The sequence below is a fragment of the Falco peregrinus genome, chromosome 8 (genome assembly GCF_023634155.1).
Source record: "Falco peregrinus isolate bFalPer1 chromosome 8, bFalPer1.pri, whole genome shotgun sequence".
Classification (NCBI taxonomy): Eukaryota; Metazoa; Chordata; class Aves; order Falconiformes; family Falconidae; genus Falco; species Falco peregrinus.
In genome coordinates this window covers 44677676-44700360 of record NC_073728.1, presented here as the reverse complement: position 1 = coordinate 44700360, position 22685 = coordinate 44677676, and the positions used below count along the sequence as shown (strand labels likewise).

The 22685-nt window shown below is 54.7% G+C and overlaps 1 protein-coding gene across 4 annotated transcripts in view; it reads right to left on the bottom strand.

The window, feature by feature from the left end:
- NRG2 (neuregulin 2) overlaps positions 1-21776 on the bottom strand; it is a 165848-nt gene extending 144072 nt beyond the window's left edge. For all 4 annotated transcript variants that reach the window (XM_055812352.1, XM_055812351.1, XM_055812353.1 and 1 more), the window contains exon 1: positions 21274-21776. In XM_055812352.1, coding sequence (XP_055668327.1) covers positions 21274-21703 — 430 coding nt within the window. In that variant the 5' untranslated portion in view covers positions 21704-21776. The remainder of the gene's footprint in view (positions 1-21273) is intronic.
- Positions 21777-22685: the final 909 nt, after the last annotated feature.

The following is a 22685-nucleotide window of genomic DNA, read 5'->3' as shown; positions in this document are numbered from 1 at the left end:
GCCCCTTATTGTACACGAAGGACACTATGCCAGTGTACCACTGCTCAGCAGCTGGGACATGGGACACCCACCTCATGGCCTCTGCATTACACAGCCAGGGTGCAAGCCCCCAGCACAGTCCATCTGCATCCCAAATCCTTGCCTGCCAAGACCAACAAGCCGTGTGATTTCTGAGGGGACAAGTCCTGCCATACACCACAGGGAGCTCAGAGCCATCTCGCTGACAGGCTGGGAGTTTGTTACCCTGGAAGGTGAAAGTGGTCTCTGCAGCAGGCTGAGAGCAGCTGGAGAAGCAGTCAGCCTCCCACCCACCTGCCAGGTCCTTGGCTCCTTCAGAGAAGCCTGCCTGTGTTTGGCCAGACACTGCCACTTCCTGGCAGCCTCAGAGCTGTGAAGCAAAACTGCTCCAACAACTCACCTCAGCTGCTGGTGGAGAGACATAGCCGGCGATGACAGCCAAGGACCTGCCCAGGCCAGCAGGATGTTCTCTGTAACCATTAGCAATAAGAGTGGCTGGGACCAGCACCATCTCTGTCCATCAACTTGGCCTCCTGTCCCAGCAAGTCAAGAGGAACAGAAGATGTCTGTGAGACCCTAGAAGTTCCCAGCACAGCGGATGGCAGCCTGTTCTTCTTGCATGCTGCCTCATCACACTCAGCCAGCACTGAGAAGCCAGCTAGCCAGCCAGAAGGGATGATGTTGCACAATTAAGCTTTGGGACAGCAGACTGAGCTACCAGTGGTGGATGCTAGTAGCTTTCTTAACTTTGCATTTAATTTGATCTTTTCTTTTTGTTTGCTTAAAAATCGTACATTAATTAGTGAACATGGAAAACTAACACGGAGCTGATTCTCATCTGCTTTACAGACAATACACTTGTTATGGGGGGGAACGGTAATACTACACTACACAATTTCCTACCCAAAGCAACCATACCATGGTCTAACAATGGGAAGCAAGCTTAAACTGGGAGAAACCTTTGGTGAGACCTGCAAACTGGAAAATTCTTTGTGTTCTCTTTGTTGCTAACCCAGAATAGTGTAGGTCTCAGAGCTGGACACCCTCAAGCTGAAGGGTGGATTTCAAGCACACAGAAAAGATACTAAATAAATTCTGGAACATTTTCACTCATCTCTAGATGGGACGAGCTTTGCTCATTCGATTGTCTCAGTCACTATAAAACTTGTACAAGGAAACGAAGTCACACGCAGTCCCACAATGGTGGGCAATGGGGCTTTAAAAGAAACCCTTGTGAGACAGCCCCATCACCATCACAGCAACTCCTCAGGTGCCTGCCTGGGTAGCAAGCCCCTCTGTACAGCTCAATGCCCCTGACCGGAGCCAGGGCCAGCCACACTTACTGTGATTTCCTCCACCATTACAAATCCCTTCTAATTCCCTCTAAACCATTCCTCATCTCCATCAAAGTGCAGCTCCCTCCCTGCTTTGCCCAGTGGGGATTAGCAACACCCCTTGGAGCAGGGACTGCAGGCACGGTGAAGGCAGAGCAGGACTCGCCCTGCCTGTGGAGAGGCCTCTCCCTGCATCCCTGTGCCACTGCCCTGATTTCATGGCTAATCTGAACCTGTCACAAGCCAGCACCCACTTGCTCCCAGCCTCCCACTGCACCTCACCCAGGAGACTGAAAGCAACTCAACAGTCTCAGGGCTTTCAGGCACTGGCTCCGGCCTGCAACGTAACATCTGCACACAGATCTGGGGGCTCATCCCTTCCACTGGGAGAAAGGAGCAAGCAGCAGGACAGGCTGCTCCACCAAAGAGACCTGACATTGTTTATAGAGGGAGTGATGAGAGATGGCTCCAGCCCCCTATGCTGTAACCATTCAGAAGTAACCATTCCATCACATGGTAAACTCCAAACCCTTTGTCCATCTCCAGATTGCTCCCTCCTCCAAGACTGCTGCTGTAGCCTCACTATCTCTGGCAGGACTGTGGGGGACACCTTCACTGACAGGGAAACAGCACCAAAGAACAGCCATAAATTCACAGTGGTACTTGCAGTCACCCCTTACAGTCCCACAACTCCCAAGAGTTAAGAGATTCACAAGCACAGCCCAAGTTTGGTGACAGCACCATCAGTTTGACAAGAACAGGTAAGAGGCCAGACTGGCTCCCCTTCTTACTAGCGCAGGAAGGTTTGGGACCTCAGGGGCTATGCTGGAAGATGCTGCAGTTAATGCCAGGATGAGCCTGAGCTACATGGGGAGCCTCAGGTTTGGTGATGGGCAAACAGCATCACACTGGGCTGCAGCGTGGAGCACCTAGCTGCCCCAGTGAGGTGGCCAGACATAGCTAGATGAAGGCACTTCACACTTCAAGAGTGCTTCAGCAGCAGGAACATACTGGCTCTGACCAGGAGGCCACTGTGCATCAAGGAGTTAGCAATGCATCTATAACCCGAGTACACCTGTGCCTGTGCTACACTGGGCTGTGCTGGGTGTACAGAATGTTCTTCAGCCTGGGCTGTGCAGCACAAACCCCTTGGCTGCAGGAAAGGCTCAGCCAGTGCATCGCCCTGACAGAGCCTGCAGGCAGCGGCTGCTCATCCCTGCTGCTGCCTAACTGCGAGCCGCAAATCCTCCTGAGAACATCCTTTAGGAATGGAGTCGTTTTCTTGTAAGAAAATTATATAATGGCTTGGATGACCAAAAGGGATAGCTTCTCTTCATGGATGGGATCTGCTCTGAGCCGTGGGAGAAATCTATCCAGAGTCTGTCAGATGCTGAACAAACATGGAGTGCCCAGCATCTGAAGGGACATAAGATTTACTCACTATATATACTCCTTATTCTGTCTTATTAAATCTGCTCTTTTATTAAGACAGTTGGGCTTTTCCTGCCGAGAACTGACTCACTCTCACCTCACCCCCGCCTGGTGCAGAACAGGGAGGCAGGGAGGACACGCAGCTTCCCTGTGCAGCACAGGCAGCACACAACATAAGGGCGCAAGGTACATGGGGCTAGTGGGTGGAGGCACTTGACACAAAGGGGCCAAAAGGACAGCAGGGAACTGAGTAGTTGGGGGAAGAAGAAGCTAAGGCACACAGCCTGTGGCAGGGCTGAGCCAGATCTCTGCAGCTCTGTTTCAGGCAGCTGGGACTCCACTGCAAAGTGCTCATCCCTGTGTATTTCTAGCCCTTGCCCTTACCATGGCTTGTCCACTCTGGATACAGGCGCAAACCCGACTGGAAGTCCCAGCCAGGATGTCCCAGCCCATGCCTGGACCACTCTTTACTCATTGGCCAGCCCTGTGCTTAGTAACGACCAGTCTTGAGAGGTTATTTGCTGGCTACTGCATAAGAAGATGCTGGGATTTCTTTTCCGTCTCCAGTCTCCAGCACTGGTCATTTCTGTCTCCAAAGGAAGCCTCTGGCACAAACGCACAGGGACACACACACTTACTTCCCCAAGGCCCCTGCTCCAAGAAGGAGCATCCCCAGGCCACCCCCACATGACCTCACGCTGCAGCTTGCACTGCAGCATGATGTGTCCCCAAGGCAGGTCCCAGATGAGAACACAGACATGGGGGATCAGAGAGGAGAGGAAGAGTTACATCCCCCTACAGCTCCCGCACCAAGCCTCAAGGTTGTTATGTCCTGCCCACAGGCTGTAGCTGGGACTTTACCACCTCAGGCTGTGAATCAGGGATACCCACTGGTAACACTAGCCAGCGCTTTCCCTACTGCAACAAATATAGCCCCAATGGGCTCCAGCATGAGCCCCACCTCCCCTGCACCAAGAACATGGGAAAACAATGTGACTGCAAACCATTGCCCACAAAAACAAAACAAATGAGCCTTTCCTTGTCACTCTTTTGGATGGAAACTGCAGAGGAAAGAAGCAGGGTCCAGTGGAAATCCACAGGAATAAACCAGGAGAAAGAAATGACCCCAGACTCTCCCCACTTCATGTGGCCAGTGCTATACCATCAGTCTGTGACTGACAGACCTGAAGCTCCCTAGAAAGATCAATCTGAGGCCCAAATGCCTTCAAAAGTTCTGCATGCTGCCTGACAAGGGGTTAATATGTTGAGCGAGCAGGGGCTGACCTTGTGCACAAGGTGAGCAAAGCCTAAGATCCAAAGTCCTAGGTGTCACACTTTCCATGGCTTGGCCACCATGACCAGGTTTCCCCAGCCAGGCTCTGATAGGCATACATGCTGCTGGAAGGACACAGCCACTCAGATGGAGCCCTCAACAAACCCGGGGTGAAGGTTCCCTGGGATGAACCAGGATGTGGGGAAGCATCTTGGGGTGACTGGCAGTGGGTCAGCAAGAAAGGAGCAGAACAGATGACCTCGGACCAGCTTTGCCTTTTGGCAGACTGTCAGAAGCAAGGGTGTTTTGCAGTGGTCAGACCTAAACCGATGCTTCAACTCCCTTTTCTCATCATGCCAGCATGGAACTGGGGAATCTCACTGGGGCATTTGCTGCAATGAGTTCAGCTCCAGCAGTTAAAGTTAGAGCTTGGCCATCTGTCTGATGCTTCCATAATTTAGGTGGACAACTCATGGTAACTTTTAAGGACCTTGTGACTGCACATGTTGCTGCTTTCAGATCTCAGCAGCCATGACCACTCTGCTGACAGGCATCCCAGGCTCCCTGAAGCATCTGTTGTCTTATTAGCAGAGCCTCCACTTGGGATTTATTTTCCATCCAGAATTTAAGCTGAATTTATGTATTAACTAAAGACTATTAGTGCCAAAAATAAGTGGAATGCCACTTGCTCAGCAACACAGGCCTTACAAAAGACCACGTGACACAGCCAACCCACCCAATCACAACCCCAGAGAGGCTTTTTATAGACACCCACGTCTGATGGAGTGCAAGTGATGCTCGGCTTGCTGCAAGCTTTGCTCTGCAAGCATCTGATTGCAGGGGGAGGGGAGGGACATCTCCCCACATCCACAGGCAGGAGGCACAGTTCCTTCCACTCTGCTGACTGGGTAAGCAGCCAGGTAGAAATAGAAATGGTTTAGGAACAGGTAGTGGCAGAGCTGCCTCACTTCCCTGCCATAAACACCCACATATGCAGCACGCAGCCTCTGACACAGCATACATGCTACTGAGCATCTCAGTGCAGTATTCAAACATCCATCAAGGGTCCTCCACTTCCCTCTGTGCAAAACTGCTCAAGGGAGGAAAAAGGCCAGCCCAACATTGCACAGCTCTAGTTGACAGCAGCTTCTCTGTGTCCCAGGTTGTTCCCCAAGGTATGTTTTCCTTTCAGTCTACCCCACCTCCCCAGCACCAAGCTGGCTCAAGCTAGCAGGAGAGTGACACTGATGTGACTGAAGGCTTCTGCAAGGACTCTGAACAATGTCCACTGAGAGGGATGTGAAGCCACAGCAGCAGCCCCAGGAAGCCCACACAGCACAAGCTGAGGCACAGAAGGGTCAGTGGCAGGTGGAGGGTCACCCTCACATACCAAGACAAGCAGAGACACCTGCTTGGCATGGCCTCTTCCCTTCCACTGCTCCCTGTCCTACTCCCCTCCAAACCAGCCACCCTGCACTCTTTTCCAAGCCATCCTCAGCTGCTGAATGTGGGACGGGCAGTGGCCAGTGTGGCTTTGCTGGTCTGGTAGCTCTCTGAAGCACACCCAGTACACTGGGCTGCAAAGGGGCCACTTTGGCCATGATGCGGTGTGAGGCAGCACACAGACAGCCCATGGCCCATGGCTTTGACCCAAAGGAGCATTTGGGAAAATAGGTCACAGGCTTGAAACAGAGGTCAGCAGAGCTGGGGCCAGTATAGTTCATCTATACAAACCTCTATGCTCTTGCAGCTGCTTGCAGAGGTCTGAACAGTGGCATTAAGCCATCAGTTGGACCAGAAGCCCCAGGCAGGCTGCTGCACTCCATGCTCCTGCTTGCCCCGGGACATGGTGTGCTGGCAGAAGCATTCCTGTGCTCACAGTCCCACCTCAGGTAGGATGCTTGCTTCCCAAGCTGCAAGGCAAAAAGGCAAAAAGTCCACCCAGCAGCCACTTTGGTCCTGTCATTTCTGTGTCATTGATCTGCATGGGAATACAGAGCAGGGAGAGCAGGCAATGGCATCTGATAATCAGGGAACAGGCAGGTCCACAAACAACAAGCCCAGCACCAGGCGTCACCTTGCCAAGAGTTTGTGAGATACAATCCAGTCTGGCAAAGCTGGCAAAGAGCTGCTCTTCATGCTATCCTGGCTCCCGCTTTGCCCAAGAGAGAGCCTGGGTAGAGCTCAGCCCAGTGCTGCTACAGCCCTGACCTTCCCAGGGACAGCACCCGGCCACTCTGCTTCCAATGCTTCCCAGCCCCCAGCCCTGCTCTCTGTAGCCTGGTCCCTTCACTGCACATTCACTTGAGAAAGACTTAAAACAAAAGCATAGTTCATCCTAGGAGCACCTGGGATGGGCTACGAAGAGCAGCTCAGAGAAGCAAGCCAAGACCACCAGACAGACCATGTGCAAGAGGGGGCCGCAGGCAGAGGGTGCTGGGCAGGATGGATGGGGTCTGGGGGTACAGCAGTGCCTCCCTGGGACACGCGCTGTCAGGTTTCAGACACAGCTTTGGGAGTCTGGTCCTCAGCCCTCCCAGGCCAGTGGTGAGTTGAGGCTGCCCTGGGAGGGTGTCGGGAATGGCAGGGCAATCTCCAAGAGTGTGCAGAGGGCCTTTAGACTCCTACCTGTCCTAAGTGCCTTTGGCAAGGACAGGCAGAGCCTTACAGAGCACTGGATGAGACCTGCAAGGAGGGAAAGAAGGGGGAGCAAGTTGTGAGCATATTCTGGACCTGATCCAGAGCAGCCTGGGTGATGGAAGCCCCAAGGAGTCAATGGCACGGCTGCACAAGAGCTCGTCCACGTGTCCTTGCACACCATTTTGACAGCAGTGGAGAGACCTATCCCATGGAGCTGAATGGGGGAGATGTTACCCCTCCACAGCCCCTGCTCTGAGGGGATAGGGAACGTAGAGACAGAGTCCAAGGCCAGAGGACCACAGTGAGCACCCAGGGGCAGCTCTGGATCCACACTCTGTAGGCAGACACAAGGCTGCCTGACTCCATTGCTCCTCTTTTACGGGGAAACCTCCACTGAATCAGCAAGGAACCAGGAGACATCCAGCAAGAGCACTGGCCCCAGCTGCCTCCTTGGCCAAGGGTCTGTGGCACTCTGTCTCACAGACACTAACTCACAGCCCAGCATCCTCAGACAAATACGGGAGATCCAAATACCCACCAAGTCTCCAGCTGTCTGCAGGCCTTTGGTTACAGGCAAGTGAGAACCACATGGGCAACAGGTCCAGGGGGCCTTCCACACACGGTCACAGAGTGGGTGAGGTTGGGGGGATCTCTAGAGCTCCTCTTGTCCAACAGCCCTGTTCAATCAGGGCTGCCCAAAGCCCATTGACCAGGACCATGTTGGCAGCTTTTGAGTATCTCCAAGTGCCACTGATCTCCACCCTCTGGGCCTGGCCAGGCAGCCAGTTTTCAATCCCCCACACTGCCTGCTCATCCAGCCTACACATCAACAGCTTGTCTATGAGTGTCTTATGGGAAATGGTGTCAAAGGCCTTCCTGAAGTCCAGGTAGACAACGTCCGCTGCTCTTCCCTTGTCTCCTATGCCAGCCACTGCATCACAGAAGGTGATCAGGTTGACACAACCATCTTCCTCTAGGCAGTCTCAGACTTTTGTGACTTTGCCCTTCACTCAAAAATCATCCAATTTCCTACAAAAACACCTGTGTCTCACCAGCAGACTCCTGCAAGAGAGAGACCTAGAAGGGATGCTGAGAGCCTTTCCAGGCAAGCAGGTTCAACCTGTGTGCCCTGCATATTTAGTGGCACCAGACCACTTCATATTCCCTTGTCTTATCCAAATACTGAATTTTGAAGAAATTTTCCCCTAAAATAGTTCTAAATGGAAAAAAAAAAGTCATTGAAACACCTTCAAGTTTTCAAATAGGGTGCAGCCTCAGAGCATGCTGCAGAAAAAGGAACCAAAGCCATCATTAAAAATATGTTAAGGTTTTCTTAGCTCAACTACAATTATCGCTCCGAAAGCTGAGGATGTACGATAGAGAAGAGTGTGTGTGGGAGGGAGGAGAGGAGAAGGGGAAAAAGAGAAAGTCAACCGCAGCATGGAAGGAAATTCAACATTGCCAAGTGAAAGCCACTGTGCTGGGCAGAATTTATTTCCTTGCAGAAGGGTTTCCCATGTAATCTGTCACACAGAGGAGAAAAAAACATTATTTTGAAGAACATTGGCCATGAAAGTAAGACTTCAAGGAGGGGGGTTTAACTCAGATGCTGCAGCCAAGACATTAGCCTCACATATGCCATTCCCCCACCTCCAACAAAGGATGATCTTAGCCCAGCATAAAACTGCTCTACATAAAATCCTGTTACAAGCCACACTTGCTGGAAGGTGTGAGTCTGTTACAGTGAAGATCTCCAAACCTCCAAGCCCCACTGCTGGGCAGGTAGGTTTCTGCCCCAGGTACATGGATGAGTTTTCTACAAGCTCCACACTCACTCCCTTCCCACCAATCTGAGAAGCTCCTGGGAACATTGTTAGCCTGGCAGGTTGCTGACCTTTTTAATAGGACCGTTGCTGACCGTTTTTAATAGGAGGAGCCCAGTGCATGGTCCTCCCATGCAGGCACTGCCCATCGCCATGACCACTCTTCCCTCCTCAAATCTGGCTGCCAGTGTGCCGTATCTGGGAACCTGTGCTGTGTCACGAGGTTTTGCCTCCGGCAACAGCAGGCAGCAGAGCTGGCAGGAGCCGCTGTCTGATGGGGCACCACTGACCCCGCTCCTCACACCCTCAGCCCAAAGGAGACTGAGACAGCAGCTCTGCTGCCAGCTTTGACTGCACTGCTGGGCTCTCTGGAAAGGCCCCTGCTCCAGCCCGCTTAATAAACACTCGAGTGAGACAGCTTGGACTCTGCAGCCCTTTGAACCAGAATGAGAGGCTCGGCAGAGCTCACCTATGCTGTACTTCAGGTCAGCTTTAATGGGGCACCCCATGGGCCCAGGAGGTGAAGGATTAGTGACTTTATTGCCCACCCAGAGAAGGAAAGGGCTACTGCTGCTCTCCCAGCTCTGGGATACAGCCTGACCACTGGGCAAGTGTGAGGAGTGGGAAATTCCCTGAAGGCAGAGTAATGAGAAAGGGCACTCAATTACAAAAGAGACGATGGGAAAAGAAACTCTATGACACATCCCCTCCCAAAAGGTTCACACCGTGCTTTCAGTAAATCTTGCCCAATATAAGGAAACATCCCAGATGGAGACCAGCCCTATCCACAAAGCCTCAGCATCCCTCATCCCAGACACGAGCCCTGCAGGGATCTGTGCAGGGGCAGGGACTAAGTGACCTTTCTTGGACCCTGACCTACACAAGAGCACACATAGCCACGTCTCCCCTTACGTCAAGAGCAAATGACAGAACAAGACCTCTCTCTCCAGCTGCAGAGCTGCCCAGCACCATGACTCAAGGAGCCACCTCCAGCCCCAGGAGCAAAGGGAGCCCAGAGCTCAGCACCAGCATCCTCACAGCCCATGCAGCTGGCCAACACTCAGCACAGGCAATAGGCAGCTGCGGTCCTGCAGCCTCCCAGCCAGGGCTGCCTTGGCACCAGCCGCTGCAGGAAAACCATAGCCACTCTCCTGGCAGGAAGGTTTCAAAAGGTCACAGTTTCCTAACGTGTCCTTCTGTCCTTCCAATGCGCCCATCTGTCGTTCTGAAGCCAGAACCCTCTTCACAAATTTATTATTTGGGAGTTACCAGCTGCTCTCCTGGGTGCTTTAACATCTAAATATGAAGTTTGCTGGTTTCATCAGCCAGTTTCAAAGTTCACCAGCAAAAGGTATTTTCTCTCCTTGCTCAAAGAACCATTTGGACCCTCCTTCCTGCAATGGCCATAGTTTTATTCACAGTTACCAGTCTGATCATAGTGACAGCATGTGCTTTCTTGGCAAATTCACCTGGTTTTACTACAGGTGTATCAACACCGTGGGCAGGATTTCCTCCACTTCCTTGCACCTGTGCTGTCCTGGTGTGACAGCTCTGGTCTCTGTGCTTTTGCTCTGACGACATGGAGCAGAAGGTAATTCAGCCCACAGCGCTTGGGAAGGAAGAAGAAGCCTCAAACCGTCTGTGACCTCAGGCAGGAGGGCTCCCAGATTCACTGTCTCAGCACAGGTGGAGTGCAGTTGTCTTTCCTCTCACCAGGAAGAGTCTGCAGAAGTAAACATGCACACAAAACCCTGCCTGTCTGGGCTTGGATCATTTCCCAGTAACATTTACTAACACATAGCATCCCAGAGGGCTGAGGAATGGGCCCTGATGGCAACTCTCAGGGTCATTTCAAGCCACAAAACACAATCCTAATCTCTCAGCTCCATGCAGCAGCTACAGATTTGCAGAAGTTTGCTAGCATCAGCAGACCAGCCACTCAGCTTGCCTCACCCAAGCATTCTTCCATCACAGCAAGCACCACAAAGCTGCTCAGCCCTCTAACAGCTTGGGAAATCCTCTCTCCACACCATCATGCAGCATCAAGTGCCCTCGGGGATCTGTGCTCACAGCCAGCACTCCCAGCTAGTTCTGAGCACCAGAAAAACAGCCTGGATGCCAGAAGCCTGCGTGTCACCATGCAATGGACTGACAGAAATCGTCTCTTCACACGTCACAGCTCCCCCACGCAGATGGAAGATGGAGCGTGCTGCTGCAGATCAGAGGCAAGTTTGGGGATCACAAGTTTAGCCTCTGTGGATCTGACACCTTTGCTGTGAGCTGAGAATGGCTGGGAAATGTTCAGAGCTAGATCACCACCCAAGGAGAGTCAACACACTGCTGACCAGTACCAGGCAGGTCCCTTGCAGACCCATTCCAGAAACAAGCCAGGGCTCCTCCACCCCCAAACACCTATTCAGACCCTCCCAACTGCACAGAGTACCACTGCAGGGTCTGCCTCCTTTTTAACAGTGCCTGCCACCTCCAAGGAGGACCAGTTGGCAGCAGAGACAGCCCTGCACCCAAAGAGATGGACTGCTCTCAGGTCCATCAGCAAAAGGAGCTGCAGGGAGGGCAGGGTTTCATTACTGTTTCTGCTGATTACTGACACACTGATATGAACCCAGCACACTACCAGTTTTTGCCTGCTCCCTAGCAAAGCATGCAAAGCAGCATCCTTCCTGCTTGCCAGGCAGGGAATCACAGTGTGGGGATGCTAAGCAGCTTTCCAATGATCAGTGGCACAGATGGGAACTGAAGCAAATCTCCAAGCACAGCCCCCCTGCCTGCATCAGTTCGCTCCAGAGCACAAAGCCACACAAACACACCTCTCTGCAGTGTGTGCACCCAGCACAGCTGCACAGCTGAGACAAACATGTACAGCCGGCTTTCTATGCTGCACCCCCCACACAGGATGTCTGTACACTAGAAATGGGCTAGATAATCCACAAAGCTCCTTCTCTGGAGCGTGGTCTGGGTGATGGAGATTAGGCTTCACGAAGGAATTACTGATCAATAAGTGGAGAAACGTGTGACTGCCTCCCCACAGAGCACACCCCTCCTGGGGCTAAAACCAGAGCACTGCTCCAGCCCCGTACCGTGCCTCTCCCCACTGTAGCCCACCGCTTCTGGCAACAAGGCTTTTGGGGAAATGCAGAATCAGTAGCTGCACCCCAACCACATACACAGAGGCATGGCCTCCACGGTCCTGTGTGATCCTCCTTCCCTGTGGCCCCAGCAGCATGCTGCAGCAAGGCACTGTCTGAAAAAGGTCCTTCTTTGGGTGATCCCACACATGCTGCTTCCCTTCACCCTCGTTCTTGTAGGTATAAAAGAATTGCTAATTTCCATACAAACCATCCTACATCTACTGCTATGTCCTACCCAGTGCCCAAAAACCTCAGGGGCCTTTCCCAGCATCTCACCTGCATCTGATCCTCCCAAGCCCATCAGAACACCTCATCCCCTCTTGGTTTTCCCCTTCTTGCCTGTGAGTCCATTTGGGTTCTGGGGCATTCTCAGGTCTGGTGCTCCCATAGCATTTGACATGGCCTGCAGTTGCTGTTGTGCCTGAACATTCAAGAAACAACAACAGCCATCCTACAAACCCAGCCTCTTGTGTCCTCTGTGCCAGGAGGACCAGCTTAAATCACCAAACTAGGAAGAACGTGTGCCAGGGCAGAGCAATCCCTCTGTACCACAGACCTCCACCCTGGCTGCATCCCTGCTTCCTGACATCAAGCCATCTTTCTGGGACTATTAAAGATCAGGGCAGTGTTGAGGTGGTGGGACACTCATTTGGTGTCTGCCCCATCTGCTTGAGGCCCAGCAGTGCTGACAGAGGCCAGAGGAGCCAGGCAGGGTGTGCAGATGCTGGAATGGGCACTGCCTCCTCCTGCCATGTATATGAAGCGTGCCGAGCCAAGCCAGGAGCTGCAGGAAGGACCTGGCAGGGAAACGCATCCAACTGCTTCTTGCTGCCTCAGCTCTGCAGATTTGGGGATGTGTCTGTGGGACTCACGCTCTCCAGTGCTACAAGAAAGGGCCTCCAGGTCTCCCCAAAGCCACCAGGTAGCACCCAGCCATGCCAGCACCACCACCTCACCCCCCCGCCAGGACAGGAATCTCCATTTCAGCACAGCACATAAATGTGCAGCTGCCTGGGCAGGCAGCAAGTGTCCCATGGCCCTACAAGAAGAGGCCCTGATGTTCCCTCACTGGGCAGCTCACCACAGAGCTCAGGGCCAGCAGCACAAGAGACAACCTGGCAGCCAGGATGGGAAGATACCTCCTTCTCCCAGCAGGGATACAGACAAAAGGAGAAGCCAAGAATCCACACAGCAGGGGACTGTCCCAGGGGTGCTGATGGCTGCAGCTGGACTCCCAGCCACAACTGCCAGCCTGGCTCAAGGCTGAAAGCAGCCTAGAGGGGACTCAGCCGCTCACATCCCCACTCCTCTCCTCTGCACCGAGCCACACAGAAGGGCAGCTGAGGAAGACCAAAGGGGTGGAGGTGGGAAGGAAGGAACACCCAGAGCAGCAGGTCCAGGCAAGGGCCAGAGGGACCCGTTCCCATCATTGCTGTTACTACCATCCCATGAGGAAGATCCAACCCCTAAGCAAGGCATCCTGACAGCCCACTCATACTCCCTGCCACACTCCCAGGGCTAATGAATGTGTTGCTAATTGTCCTCCACACACCTCTGCATGCTGGGAAAGGCCACCTCACATTGATGGAGGCGACAGTAGAGACCGTGCCTGATCCTGACCTCACCTTGGCTTCACCCAAGCACAGCCCACCCCAAACAGCTGCAGCGGGCAGTGCAGCAGCAGGGAGTCAGGGTCCAGTGGGGTCAGGCTCTGGCGAGTGCAGCAGCCAGGGCTGGTGTGTTGCAGCCAACTTTGAGACAGCCCAGAACACAGACCTAATTCCAGTCCCCACCCTCCTGCCAAACCATCTGCCTGCCCCAAGACCACCGAGAGGATCCTGAACAGCATTTTGTCATTACCAAGCCATTATGAAAAGTAGATGAGCAGTGATTGATTATAATGAATGTAAATACATGCTTTCCAACCCCAAATTGTCAGGACCTGACTAGCTCTCCCACTAAGTAGTACAGCATGTCCTTCCACAGCCTCTGCAAAAGCCTTCCCATCCTTCTCATCATTTCTGCAAGCCATCAGGCACAGCACTGCCCATCCAGACTTGCCCTAGAAAACCATCATGTCCAAGATCTACCCTTCATCAGCCCTGGGGCTGTTCTCCCACCCGCAGATCCCACAGGCTCATTTCTAGTACCTGAACCCATTGGGAATGCTTTCCCAGAGTCCTCACCTTCATCAAGAGGGCAAAGGACAGTCCCCTTACACCAGGACAGTGTAAGAGTGGGGGTCAGCAGGGTGGGAGCTGAGCACTCACAAATATGACACATCCCTACTCATCGAATGCACGCGTCCCATCCCAGAGATGCTGTGCCCAGAGATGACAGCAACCAGCTCTCCTCCAGGAAGCCACCAACTATGAGGCATTCCTGCAAAACCAGGACACATGCTCCAGCCTGCAAGGATAAACCCAGTTGCCTTCCATGGGCCAGCAAACAACAAGTGACAGGAATACAGGAAACAACGGCACTGTCCTGCTGCAGACAACGGGGCATGGGGCAACTAGGGGGACCAGTGAGCACCACTGCAGCCACCAACCCCAGCCAAAAGACCTTAAAGAGCTGCCCTGTCCAGGGAGAGATGCTGTGAGCAGAAGCACCTTGTCCCTGGGCTACAACATCAGACAGGAGGGTGGAAATGGACCTGAGTATCTGTCTAGTCCCTAGTCTCGGATCCTCTGAGCAGGCTACCTTGCCTGACTGCAAGGAAGTTGCCAATACCAGGATCATTCCTGATGGGTGTCTGCCCAACCTACCGTCAAAACACTCTGCTGATAGCTCTCACCTAGCTCCAGACCAAGCTACCAGGGACAAGGGGATAATTCCCTGCAGAGGAGCAGATACCTCTGGTTTGCAGTTTCCACAGCCTTGTCAGGACTGTTCCCATCTTCTGGCCTCTTTTCTGTACACAGCTTCTTCCCATCAGCCCACCCAGCTCCATCCTCAAGGTGCCATACCAGATGGAGCCATGCTTAGCCCATGTCACTATCATGAGGGCCAGCCCAGTCCCAACCCTTGATTCACACTGGGGAACAGTTCTAGGAGGTCACCCTTTAGTCATGGTTTGCACTGCAGAGATACCTCAAGGGGGCAATCGCTTGGGCTGAGACCCCGAGACAGGAAGACCAGAAAGGATTCACTGACATGCAATCAGCCACTGATGCCAAGACACGGCTACAACTCAGCAAGAGCTGACTGACCCTACCATGTACAGAAACAAGAAACCCCTGCCCACATGAACACCAGCACCCTGGATCTCCAAGGCAGCATCTCCTGTCCCGCTCCGACCTGCTGAAACTCTTATTTTCTCATTTCCTTTTTCTTCCTTAATCTGAACTCTCCCCCTCCCCTGAACAGCTTCAGTGCTGTGTGCTGTGACTTCCATTCAAAACTTTTCCTTAAATCCACCATGCACAGAGGTGATCCTTCCCCTACACAACTACATCCCAGGTTTCCATGCCTGGAGTGACACAAATTATTTTCATTCAAGCTGCAAATCGTCAGCTCCCTTATAGTACCCTGCATTCTGGGGAACCTCATGTTTTCTCCTTCAAACTGGTCACCCTCTTACCAAGGATGGAATTGGGCTGTGGGGATTAAATGAAAGCAGTTTTCACTGACCCTTCTGGCCAAGCTTTGCAGCACACAGCCTCCCATCAAGCTGCAGCAGCCAAGCACTGGGAGCACGATCATTCGGCAGAGAAAGAGCAGCACAGTGATTCATCTGCCTTTTGATCTTTAGCCTACCCTTGCAGGCTCAATACTCTGTCTTCAAAATTTCTGGCAGTTGGCAAACTTCTTCACCTCCCCCCCAGATTGGAGAAGGCAAATGTTGAGAGGTGCTGGCACCCTGTAGGGGTTTGACTGCTGCACACCCAATTCAGTAGGCGAGCAGATGCCTGGCTGGCAAAGTTGCCAGGGAGATGAGCTTCCTCCAGAGCCTCCCCATGCCGCACACATCCACCCGAGCTCCCACCGAGGACAGGCGTCCTCTGCCATCTGCACCAGGCAGAGCACCACACAGCACAGAGGAAACCTCACCAGGGAGCTGGGGCAGAGCCTTCTCCTTCAAACGGCACCATTTGGACATGAAAGAGTGGTCCAGCAGTTTGGAAGGGCGCATGCTTGCATCCTGGCAGCCTCCTCTGATCAGCAGGAAGAACAGAGAGAGAGAGAGGATCTACTGGCATCTTTGCTACACCCAGCTCCCCAACCAGCATGACCATCACTGACCACACTGCTGCACCTGGCACCAAGCAGGCACAGGAGGACCGACAGAAGCTGCCAGACAGCCCCAACACCTCCCGCCTCAGCGGAGGCACTTTATCACATCCCAGCACTTTAACACTCAGGCTCCTCTGCAGTGAGAATTTCTCAGACAACCACATTCACCCACAGGCTTGCAGCCTCGCAAACCTTCTGCCCACCATGGATCGACCTCCTGCAGCTCCTCCTGGCCAAGCACACCACTCACCTCTGTCCTTGATGCTGCGTCTGCACCCTCGCCTGCCAAAGGCCAGCACAGCTTGTGGGGGGAAGCCTACACAGCACGGCTCTCCTCTACACTCAGCGGTGTCACGCAGTGACTCAGGAGGGGAAGCAGAGACAATGCAATGCCAGTATCAGCATCCAATGCCCTAAATCTGGCAAAGCAGCAGCTGCTCCTTGTAGGATGCCATGCTGCTCATGGGGAGTGGCAACCCCATCTGCTCCTGCTGCGAGAGGCACCCTCAACCCAGCACTACAGTTCCAAAACTTATCCTTTGTGTGACTTTGCAGACCATTTTGGGGTGTGCCAAATGCTTTAAGGCCCAAGGTCCTGGTGACCATGGTGCATTTTGCCTTACACAGCCCAAATCAGGTGGGGAGCTCAGCTGCAGCAGAACATGGCTCCCTTTTTGCCTGGTGATGGACTTTGTTGCCTCTGTGCTCCCAAGCATGCACCAGTTTCTGATCCAGATCCAAACCCAAGTCAAGATGTTGCTTGTGATTTAGAAAGGGTGTCATACTTCAGGACCCGTATCTCAGGGTTATTAGGTAGCAGAGCACAAGCACAGTCACTGAGCAGCAGCTGGTGTCCAGGGGCTGTGCATGGATAGGCCGCAGATACAAAAATCAGCACTGCTGGGATCATGCAGCAGCCTTTTTCATCTCCTCTTACTCATAGAGATCCTTGGGGAGATGCTTTTAGTCAAATGTTTCTGAAAGAGGGACTGAAAAATTAGCCAGGCTTCGCTACACACACGGCATATGCCTGGGAGTGGACAGCCTCCATGGTTTCAGGTACAGCTAAAGTCCCTTGAACCCACAGCACCGGCCAAGCAAAGTTTCAGCTGCCAGTTCCCCATGACAGCTGGCTCAACTGGGAGACGAGGAGATGACCTGGCCACGAGGACCCAGCCACCCCAGGTCCACGCCCAGGCCAAATCCTGAGTGCCAGCTAGCCAGGAGCAGAGAGCACCCAGGAATGTGCTGTCCTTGCCAGGAGTGAAAGCCTTCTGCAGCGAAAGTGACCATTCCCCACCTGCAGAAACTCAAGGCAAGACGGAAGCAAGTTTTCACTCTTCTGCAAAACCTAAGGAAGTGCGATTTTCCGAAGGTGGTGAGAAATAGTTTCAGACAGCTCTAATTAGCAGGGTGGTGCCTGAGAAAATCCAGCTTTGCTGCTCCCTGCTCCACAGCTGTCCTGGGATGAAGGGGGAGCACCAGCACTGGTGGCCAGAGCCCACCTGCACCCTTCCCCTGTGCCTGCCTAGCTTCAAGCAAGCCCAATGACTTACGGAGTAGGGGAGAGGGATATTTTTGCATGAGCTTCTGGTCCTGAGCTGCCAGTGCTATTTCAAGCAGCAACACCTACACTGTAGCCCAGAGGGCTGTATTTTCCCGCGGGCACTTCAAAATCAGGACTCCCTGCTTTCCTCACAGGCCAGCTGCCTCCAGCCTGGCTCACTGTAACCAATCGCCCACGTGGCCCCCAAGTCCCATGCCACAGCACCTAGCATGCTCCTGATTCCCACTGAGACCTTCTGACTGGGAAAAAAGAAAAGACCTCATATCACAAGAAATACCTGCTGCAACAACAGGTCCTCTGCCTGCAAATCCTCCTGGGGATCTGCCACCACCAGATTACTTGCCCAGACTAAGCTACCTAATCCTACAGGCAAATCGCATACCTTGTCCTGGAACTCTGCAGCATTTTTGGTGAGGTGCTCCGGGAGATGTACAAACTCTAATTAAAGCTACTTTGCAAATTCCTGCATATGGAGGCAGGAAGACATTTGTTCCTCTGTGAAAGCAGAAATCAGAGCCCCGACAGGTTAAATCCCCACCAGCAAGAGCCTCTCCTGTATACAAAATATCTGCAAATACATCTTTCAGGCAGGAAGCATGGACTCCATATAGAGTGGAAAGCAGATGATGACATGAGCAACCCTTACAGACCCGGAGGGTCAGGACCACAATGCCCTTTCTGGACTCAGATAAGGAGTGGTCCCAGCAGGGACACCACACAGCCACTCCACCAGTGAGAACCAAAGCAGTGCCTTGCACCTATTTCTTCCTCCTTGATCTGTGCATATAGGCACAAAGGAGATAAGAGACCATCTGAAATTAAGAGGCTAAAAGATGTAAAGAAAAGAGGCAGCAGGAGAAGCAATGACAGGAATCATTATATAACAGTATGAAAAAACCAATAACACTACTGGTGCAGAAGAGGTTTTCAGAAGGACAAGTGAGACTCACAGGATCCTGGGCCCAGGGACCAGCTGCTCCCTGCATACCAGGGGGACACAAACCCATGGTTGGGCAGAGATGCAGAGGCTGTAAACCTCTGGAATTTGCAGGTAGGTAAGTTCCAGCCTCTAGAGCCTGCCCAGCAGTGGGATGACCAAAGCGAGAATCCTCCTCCCTGGATGTCAGACATACCAGCCACGCAGACCGGTTTACCTGTTCTGCCTCCCACACCCCATGCTACACTTGCTTCTCCTCCAGTCTTCCTGGCTCTGCCTGGCAAGGGTCTGGGTCCTGTGCAGAGCCTCACCAATCCACTTTCTCTCCTCTGAGTGAGCTGTGCAAACAGCAGAGACTGCTCCTTGGCGAGAGACACAGATACTCCAACCACAGGCCTAATCCTGCAACGCATCCTGGACCTCAGCAAGCGGCAAGAACAGAGGACACACAGCATCTTTGCCTCTGAGAAGGGGATGAATCACTAGAAAACAGACCCAGGCATGGAGCCAGAGCAAGGAGAAGATGGTCCTGCAAGGCCTCCATCTTTGGGAGCAGGGGTACCAGAGTGATCAGAGCCATGAGGTCCCCTTCCACCCACTCAGAAGTGGCCCCAGCGCCCATCCTCCTGGCTCCTGACTGGCTCCATGCTATTCCTGACAAGGCCGTAGCCTGGCTGTCCCTCAGAGACACATTGTGCCTGAACACTTCAGCTCATGCCAACTCCAGAGCTGTGCACAGCCCCTGCCTGCCACAAGAATGGGAACCAGCCCTGCTCCCTCTGGATCTCTCCTCCCAGCAGAAGCCAAGGGGCAGGAAGGCAGACCATGGCCCGGTTTCCCAGTCCACACACCTTTCCAGCAGCTTGGGTGCTACAAATCAGAAGATTCTGCCAGGAACGTCACCTTCAGAGGTAACCTCCCAGCTGAACCAAGAGCATGAAGCACTTGGGGAACCACAGGTTCAGCAGGCTGGGGCTCCCATTTAATCTTTATCACTGAACCAAGCCATAGTTATGACAGTTCCCAACGACCAGCTTTTATTTTTCTTTTGCAATCTGCCGTAGAGCTCTGATGAGATGATGCTCCCAATAACCTGCCAAGTCCCTTAGCCAGGGAGCCTATTCAGACCACCAAAAATATAGAAACAAAAGCATCAGTCCAAAAAGGTTTCATGGGCAGAATGACATTCCTTAACTTGTTGTTGCATCAGCCCACACTTTAACACTTTGGGCCTGATCCAGGAAGCGACGGAGCAGCCTCGGTTCCTGCTGCTCAGAGATGTGCAAGCTTGAAAGCCTCACTTCCAAAAAAAAAAAAAAAGTAAAAGACCTTTTGTCATGCTTTCACCTGGTGATGAGACCACAGTCCCGAGAAATTCCCCCATTTACCTTCTTTTTAACTCTGCAACAGCTATTTCACTAAATCCTCTATGTCCACAAATGGCCCACATACAGATACACATGAAATTAGCATCTCCGAAATTAGTTTTCTCGTATGCAGTCCTAGCCTATTTTCCTCAACAACATATTATGATATGCAAGGTTCCACCTTTCTCCCAGGAAACGCAATCTTCTAAATTTATCTTTTGGATGACTAAGAGGCAGGTCTGGCTTTCAAAATCTGGGGTCAGCAGTCCTGAACTGCAATGCATTTGCCCCAGAAACACCCCGTTACTAACACAACAACAAAAGTAACAAGGCAGCACACATACCTTCATTACAGAGCTAAGTGTAACTGGACAAGGCACCTGGCTTTAACGAGGCAAAAAGCCAATTAACCTGATGAGGAAGCACAGCATTCTGTCATTGAGTGGGGAACCTGGATCCCCTGGAGATACACCCCGTGTCGCCTGGTAACCCACCTCACGTGCGAGATTCTAACCCATTTCTGGTGGCGCGGCGCCCCCCGGCAGCACCGGCCCGCTCCGGGCAGCGGGGCCGAGCGCGCCCCCGGCCCAGGGCGGCCTCGCGCTGCCGCACGCGCAGACCCTGACCCCGCGAAAACGCAGTCGTCGTCCCCGCCCGGTCGCCCCGCTGCCCAGCCCACGGCAAGCGTTCGCCCTGCCGGAGGACAGCAGGGAAAAGGCAGGCACGAAGGGGGGACGCTCCGGCCGGCGCTCCCCTGTTGAAGTCATTTCATAACGGCGCGTACGCGGGCGGCGGCGGCAGCGCGCGGGTGCCGCGGCGGGGGCGTCTGAACGCGCGGGGCGAACAAAAGAACCAACTTGGCGGCGTTGGCGGGGCCGGGGCTTTGCCGGAGACGAAGCTCGGCGGCACTCCGGGCACGGCCGGAGGGCCGGCACCTGCCGCAGGCCCCGCACCCCGCGGGCAGAGCCCCTCCCCGCGCCCGCAGCCGCGCCGGGCCGCCGCGGGCGCGCAGGGCTAGCGGAGCACGCCGCATGCCGGCAGCCCCTCGCCGGGCCGGGGCTGCGGGCCACCCCCCGGGCGGGCGGCGGGGAGTAGCTCCCGAGCGGAGGCACCGGGAAAGCGCCGCGACCGAGGGCTGCGGGCCCGCCCGGCGCGGGCCCCGGGGCTGCGCGGCTGCGATAGCGCCGCGGGACCGAGACCAGGCCGGCACCTCGGGCCGGGCGAGCGGCGGCCCCGGGGCCGGGGTGGAGCGCGGCTGCGGCGGCTGGGCCCGGCGGAGCGCGTCGCCCCCGGTGCGGGCGCGGCTCCCCGTGCCGGTCGGGGCTGAGGCGGGGGCGGGGGGGGGGAGGGGGGCGACGCGACCGCCGGGCGGCCCCCGGCCCCCAGGGTACTGCCCTGTCGCCCCGCGGCTGCCGCGGGCCGGCGCCCCCCGCTCCATCACCGCGTCCCGCCGACCCTCCCCGGCCGCCGCCCCCCACCTGCGCGGCGCGGCCCGTACCGCAGTCGGCGCAGAGGATCCGCGCCACGTCCCGCTTGAGGTTCTTGCCGCTGGTGTCGAGTGGGGCGAAGGCGGTGCGGAAGACGAGCGGCTCCTCGGTGGGCTCCAGGAAGAAGATGTAGCGGTGGTTGCGCTTCACTTTGAAGCAGGGCGCCTTGGAGCCCACGCTGATGAGCTGCTCCCGCTGCAGCCCGCCACTGTTGAGGGGCCACAGGTCGAGCACCTTGACCAAAACCCCCCCGGCGGGCCCGGCGGCTCCGCGGCTGTCATTGCCGCCGCCGGCGGGGGGGCCTACGGACTGCACCTTGCCCTCCAGCACCACCGCCGCCGTGTACGCCTGGTCCTGCACCGACTTAAGGCTGGGCGAGTAGCAGGCAAGGGAAACGCCGAAAAGCAGCATGGAGAAGCCGGGCGCCGGGTCGCGCCTCATGCCGCCGGCTGCCGCTCGCTGCCCGCCGGCCCTGCGGCGGCCGGGCTGCGGGGCTGCGGCGCGGCGGGCGCGGCGGGGCGGAGCGGAGCGGCACGACGCGGCGCGGCGCGGAGCCGCGCGGGTCCTCCTCCGAGCGAGGGAGGTGGGATGCGCTCACCGCCGCCCCTTCCCCCGGGATGCTGACCCCCGCCCTCCCTCCCCGAAATGATGGTTCCCTGCCCCGGGGACTCCCCTTTCCCCCCCCCCCCCTCCCCCCGGGGATGCCCGCTGCAGCAAAGGGGATCCCTGCGTCCCGGGCTACTGCCCCTGCAGGGTCTGGGGGTCCCCGGGGATGGAGACCGATGGGGTTGCCTCCGTCTCGGCCATGGGGCTGGCCAGGCCCCCAGGCATTCACAGACACACGCACGCACACACCCGCCAAGATGCCACCAGAGATGCATTCATTCGGGGGCGGCTGCAAGTGACACAGCCCCCCTGAGCTACGCAGGGCCCAAGAGCCAGGAGGTTTCTCTCTGCCCGAGGTTTCTGTGGAGCTGGGAGGTTTGTGCCTGAGATTCCCTGCACACCTGAGGAAAAGGCATTAACATAGAGACAAATGGAGTAAGGTAATAGGTGAGGACACAAAGCCTCCTTTCATGCCCTGATCCCTGCTGTCTCTTTTTAATAAACAAGTGCTCTTCCCCTACAGTGGTTTCCAGGAGGAGTCAGTTTAATCTCCAAAAAGTGGCTTATTTGGGTTTACTTTCAAAGCTGACCCTGAAGCATCTGTACTCACAAAGCCTCACTGCCCAGATGGCACAGCATAGAAGGGATCTGAGATGCTAAATTAGCAGCAGAGGATTTTGTATCTGTTGTCGCACTAGATTCTGCGTTGAAGGGGAGCGGCCATAGTCCCACTGCGATGGAGGTGACCTGGAGGCAGGAAGGCTGGGCTTAGCCTTCGCTGAGGCAATGGGTTGGGGCACACCTTGTAGCAGGGTTG